Below are 6,015 nucleotides of genomic sequence, written 5' to 3'. Positions count from 1 at the left end.
GTTTTTCGAATGTTTTTGAATCTTGTGAGTGTTTTTACGAATGTTATTGGTATTATTTTCAACCAATTTTGAATGAGGAACTCAATGAATCACAAGTAATGTAGAATCCACTTCCATTAGTAGGTTGAAGAGTATTGCCCCCAGTTTAGATGTCGCTATGAAAGCGGGATGTAGGACACATGAAGTACTAACCTTGATTGCGGATCAATAACAAGCCATGGTATGAATAACGGATGAATGTATGCAATGGGTGTGATCGCAACAAGTATGAAAGACAATGGAGCCATAGCTTTTACGAATGGCGCATGTTTGCCAAGTTTTCACCATCGTACTTACCCAAGGTGCCACCATAGTGGTTTTCACCGTTTGGATGAATGATTTTTCTTTACTATTTTCTTGATTTATTTATTTTTGTATTTTCTTCAGGATATTTTTTGAATGTTTTTGGTATTTTCTGATATATGGAGGAGCTTGATGCTCTGTGCAACTTATGTATGAAACCATTTGAGGTGCATGTTGTTGATCGGATCTGCTAGTGGTTCCCCTTCTGAAGTTGCCAACGGATATGCCCCAGACCCAAATACAGCAGTGATAACATATGGACCCAACCAGTTGGAATCAAACTTGCCCTAATGTTCTCTATTTGATTGGTTGCGAGGATTCTCCCTTAGAACAAGATCACCTACCTCAAATGTACAAGGTTTAACCCGATGATTGTAGCTTCTGCTCATGTGTTGCTGATAGGCTTTGAGGTGGTTGTATGCAGCTTGTCGTCGTTCATCAAGCAGTTCCAAGTCCTAAAGATAGGAGACCCGGTATGCTTCATCATCTATCAGATTATGAAAAGAGATCCGTAGACATGGTATTTCAACCTCAATAGGAAGGATGGCTTCTACTCCATAGACCAATGAGTAGGGAGTTGCGCCTATAGGGGTTCGAATGCTAGCTCGATACACCCATAGTGCTAGATTTAATCGAATGTGCCAATCACGACCAGCATCATTGACTGTCTTTTTAAGGATCCTTAATATGTTTTTGTTTCATGCTTCGACTTAACCATTTCCTTGTGGGTAATAGGGGGTGGAAAAGCGGTGTTGGATGTGAAACTTCTCACAAAGCTCACGGACATCCTGATTTTTGAAAGGAAGACCGTTATCTGTGATGATGGACATGGGTACACCATACCGACAGATGATGGACATGGGTACACCATATCGACAGATGATGTAATTAAGGATGAATGAGGCGATCTGCTTGCCGGTGACTTGGGTAAGTGGAACGGCTTCGATCCACTTTGTGAAGTATTCAGTGGCGGTAATGATAAATTTATGACCATTGGATGAAGATGAATGAATTTTACCCACAAGGTCAAGTCCCCATTGACAAAAGAGCCATGGTGTTGTGATTGGTTGCAATTATTGTGCTGGTACATGTATCAGGTCTCTGTGAACTTGGCACTTCTTGCATTTTCTAACAAAATAGTAGGAGTCTTTTTCCATAGATGGCCAATAGTATCCAGCGCGCATGATCTTCTTCACTAGCAAAGGACCTCTTGAGTGAGCCCCACAAATTCCTTCATGTACCTCTTCCAAGACCTTTGTTATCGCATCTTGTTACAGACATCGAAGGAGAGTACAATCAATACTTCGCCTGTATAAGGTTTCGGCAATGATGGTGTATCGAGCGGTTTGGCGGATCAAAGTTTTTCGTTGGTTATTGGATTGGTTAGGAGGAAGTGTGTGATAACGGAGGTAAGTGAAGAACTCACCATACCATGGGGATTCAGAACCGACTAGGCGACATATCATTTCAGTTTCAGGGATATCATATGCGGGGATCCAAAGTTCTACCAAAAACTCATAGCGTGTTGAATTTTGCAGAAGATCGAGGAGAGATGCAATTGTAGCCATTGTGTCGACATCTCGATTCTAATCTCTAGGTACTTGCTCAAATGTGATAGTTATAAATGATTCTTTGTAACTATCCACCATCCTTTTATACGGCATGAGCTTATCATCCTTAGTTTAATACTCATCGGTGACTTGTCTGATGACTAGCTAAGAATCTCCATATACCTATAGCTCTTCAAGATGCCATTGTATAGCCAATATGAGTCTTGTGATCGAGGCCTCATATTCTGTTATATTATTGGTGCATGGGAAAGTGAGCTTGTATGACTTCGGGATGTTGTCACCTTGAGGTGTAATGAAAAGAATACCTGCCCGCGAGCCATGTCTGGTATATGAGCCATAAAAATAGAGCTTCCAAGGTTGTGTAGTTGTGATCATGAAGATCTCTTCATCTAGCAAGTTGGAAGCAAGAGGATGGTCACCTGCAAGGGGTGCATCGACCAACTGATCTACAATAGCTTGCCCCTTGATTGCCTTGCAGTCCACATACTTGATATCAAATTCACTCAAGATCATAACCCATGTGGCCAAGCGGCCTGTTAATGTTGCCTTGTTGAGTAGGTATTTGAGTGGATCGATTTTGGCGATGAGTTGTACCTTGTGTGTTAACATGTAGTGCCTCAATTTGGTGGCTGCTAAAATAACTGCTAGGCAAGCTCGCTCAATAGGTGTGTAATTGAGTTCATAGCCGACCAATGTGTGAGAGATATAGTATACAACACATTCTTTTCCCTTTACATTATGTTGTGCCAGCAATACTCCTAATGTCGTATTTGTAGCTGAAACATATAGCAATAGAGGTCTGCTTGGATCCAGTGGGATCAGCAACGGTGTATTCATCAGGTAGTCTTTAAGCATTTGGAATGCTTGTTGGCACTTTGTATCCCATTGAAAGCGGATATTTTTATGTAATAGATGCATGAAGGGGTGACACTTATTAGCCAATTGTGCAATGAATCTTTGAATTGATTGTAGCCACCCTTGTAGTGTCCTTAACTGACTGATGTTCTTTGGAGGTGGCATGTCCATGATTTCTTTGACTTTCATCGGATCTACTTCAATGCCTTTGCTTGAGACAATGTATCCTAAGAGATTCCCTAGGGTTACTCCAAAGACACATTTCTTTGGATTAAGACGGACATGATATTGCTCTAATCTGTCAAAGATTTGACCCAGTATTTCTAGATGACCTTCTCTTGTTAATGATTTAGCTAGTAAAGCATCGACATAATCTTCCATTATGGTGTGCATCATATCATGAAAGATGGCAGTCATAACTCTTTGATAGGTTGCCCCTACATTCTTCAGACCAAATGGCATCACATTCCAACAGTATGTTCCCCATGGACATGTGAAAGCAGTTTTATGTTGATCCTCTAGAGCAATCTTGACTTGGTTGTACCCTGAAAAGCCATCCATAAGAGAAAGAATTACATGACCCGTTATTAAATCAACAATCATGTCGATGTTTGGTAAGGGGAAGTCATCTTTAGGGCATGCCTTGTTCAAATCTCTGAAGTCTATACAGATACGGATGCCCCCATTAGGCTTGCCGACAGGTACAATTTTGGAGATCCAATCTACATAATCGATTGGTCGGATGAAACCAACATCTAAGATCTTTTTGAGTTCTTCCTTGACAAGAGCAATAATCTGTGGGTGCATCTTTCTAATCTTTTGTTTTACAGGTTTAGCTCCTTCTGTCACAGTTAGGTGATGCATGACCAAATCAGGATCTAAGTCAGGCATGTCTGCATAAGACCATGCGAAGTTGATTTGACGCTTCTGGAAGAATTCCACAAACTTTGGTTGATCCTCAGAAGTTAGTAGAGATGCCAAATGTATTTGGTGAGGAGTCTCAGGGGTCCCCACATTGAATTATTTTGTTTCTTCGATTAGGATCGTCGATCTCTCCTAATTTATACTAGAAGGGAGGATGTCAAACCTTTCATCCTCAGGCGCCTCGGAGAGGTTTTCACCTTTGGATACGCTCTTTATTTTTACTTGTTGAGGATCAACAAGTGTCATTGTGTGGTTTTCACTAGAAGATCCATGTTTTATTGTGATGTTTTTGCAGCTGAAAGGTTTGGCATCTGCCCCAAAGTGCGTTGCACTATTAAGTTTGATGGCAAATCCAGCTTTATGATCTTCGCTTGGTATGTGATCCCGTATTTCTAAAAATTCTTTGAGCACTCATCATTTTGGAAGTGATCAAGACATGGGGGATTTGGCTGGTTCTAGTTGATGAGTTTGGGGTGGATGATAGGCATGACCTCATCAATTAAGTTGAGTTCAGAGGAGGCATCAGTGAGGGTTAATATAGATGAGTGAAGTTCATCAATGGTACTCTCCTTGTCAGGTTATGGTGTCGGATTTGATGTAGGGCCTATGGAAGGTGCTTCTTGCTCACGAACCCAAATGGTTTTAATCCAGGCCTCTCCATAAACTGGGATATCTTTACGAGGTGGGGGAGGCAATTTGTCTTCCTTGTCTAAAGTATTTAGATTTACTGAATCAAATTCCCACTCATGCGAGTCGGTCTCTGAATCACTCTCTAACATCCGATTATTGTACCATGTTGGGATGTCTTTTGTATTGAAGAGTGTATTGGTCACGGGTTTATGCACTTTTATAGGTGGGATTGTTGGTGTTGTTGATAGGATTATCGGTGTTGTGGATGATGCTACTGGGAGTATCGGTGTTGTTGGTACAATTGGTACTACTATTGTTACTGATGGAATTATCAATGTTGTTGATGTTGTTGCTGGGATTATTGGTGTTGTGGATGTTGCTGGTGCTATTGCTGCTATTCTCAGTTTGGTAGGTGCGGTTGGTACAACTGTTGGGAGTATCGGTGTTGCAGATATAATCAAGGATGGCCTTCTTGGAGTAACTGGTTGATACATGGGTTTGTTGGGTTTACCTTTGAATCTAAGCTTAGGAAGAGATTCCTTTTGAAAACCTACTCCAGTTTTATCTTTGGGTTTCAACTCAGGCTGTAAGGGCTCGTGTCATCCCTATTTGCAGTGTCCCAAAGCACTCTAGCCATCATAACCCATTCTTTGCATGATAGTGAGGGCCTTGCCTTATTTATCAGTGGGGAGCTTAGCCTTTGGGCTTTCTATGTTGATAGGGTCTTTGTAGATCCATTCTGTCAGGTCCTCATCTTTGGTTTCCTCTTCCTGACTTTTACCCAGGATGAACTGCACCAAAGTGCATGCTTGCTTGGCCAGTGGTGGTTGAAGCAACTTTAAAGGTTTGTCGTGAGTTCTAGGGGAGGTAGGTAATTGCCCAACACAAAAGAGTTGGCTAAGATTATATTCCCTGGGACCTTCCTCAATCATTTTCATTTTCAACTTCTCTTGCTTTGGTATAGGGGTGATTGAGATAGAAAGAGAGGCTGGATTAACATATGATGTGGAAGGGATAACTTCTTTGTTGTTAGGTACGGTGATCTTTGGTTGATGGTTAATATTGTTACAATATGAAAATGGGTTTGCATCACCAAGGATTGTGATTTCTACACCGTTATGGGGAAACTTGATACAGTGATGGTAGGTAGATGGAATGGCTTGCATGGCATGTATCCAAGGTCTTCCTAATAATAGATTATATGGCAAAGGAAGGTCCAAAACTTGGCAGACAATATGCTTCACCACTGGCCCTACTCTGAATACAACAACTCCTTTGTAAGAACGCTCTGCATCATCATAGGCCTTAATGGTTATCTTTTTGTTGGGATCTACTGATTCTACCGCATATCCCAATGTTGTGACCAACTACAAGGTGCATATATTCAAGTCAGCTCCATTGTCAATCAAGACTCAATTGATTATGTGTTGGTTTACAAATCCTTCAATGTGAAGGGATGCATTATGTGGTTGTTGGAATGAAGCGTTATCAATTTCAGAAAAAGTGAGGCATGGTGATGACCTGAGGCTGCCAACCATGGCTTGAAATTAATCTGTGTTGAGGTTGGCGGGGACTGACGCTTCTTGTAGAGCTTGATCCAAGATTGTTTTGTGTGAGGGGGATAAGCGCAAAAGCTCTAATATCGATATGAGTGTGGGCGTTTTGTCCAATTGTTCCACAAGATTATATTGCT

The 6,015-nt window shown here is 41.3% G+C and overlaps 1 protein-coding gene across 1 annotated transcript; it reads left to right on the top strand.

The window, feature by feature from the left end:
- The first annotated feature begins 4,250 nt into the window (after positions 1–4,250).
- LOC131067858 (uncharacterized) lies at positions 4,251–4,811 on the top strand. Its single transcript, XM_058003038.1, has 2 exons — positions 4,251–4,305; positions 4,546–4,811. Exons 1-2 carry the CDS (start codon positions 4,251–4,253, stop codon positions 4,809–4,811), a joined length of 321 nt encoding a protein of 106 aa, XP_057859021.1.
- The last annotated feature ends 1,204 nt before the right edge of the window (positions 4,812–6,015 follow it).

The sequence above is a fragment of the Cryptomeria japonica genome, chromosome 5 (genome assembly GCF_030272615.1).
Source record: "Cryptomeria japonica chromosome 5, Sugi_1.0, whole genome shotgun sequence".
NCBI classification, from domain to species: Eukaryota; Viridiplantae; Streptophyta; class Pinopsida; order Cupressales; family Cupressaceae; genus Cryptomeria; species Cryptomeria japonica.
Note: the sequence above shows the minus strand (reverse complement) of the source record. Positions and strands in the feature narration are given on the sequence as shown.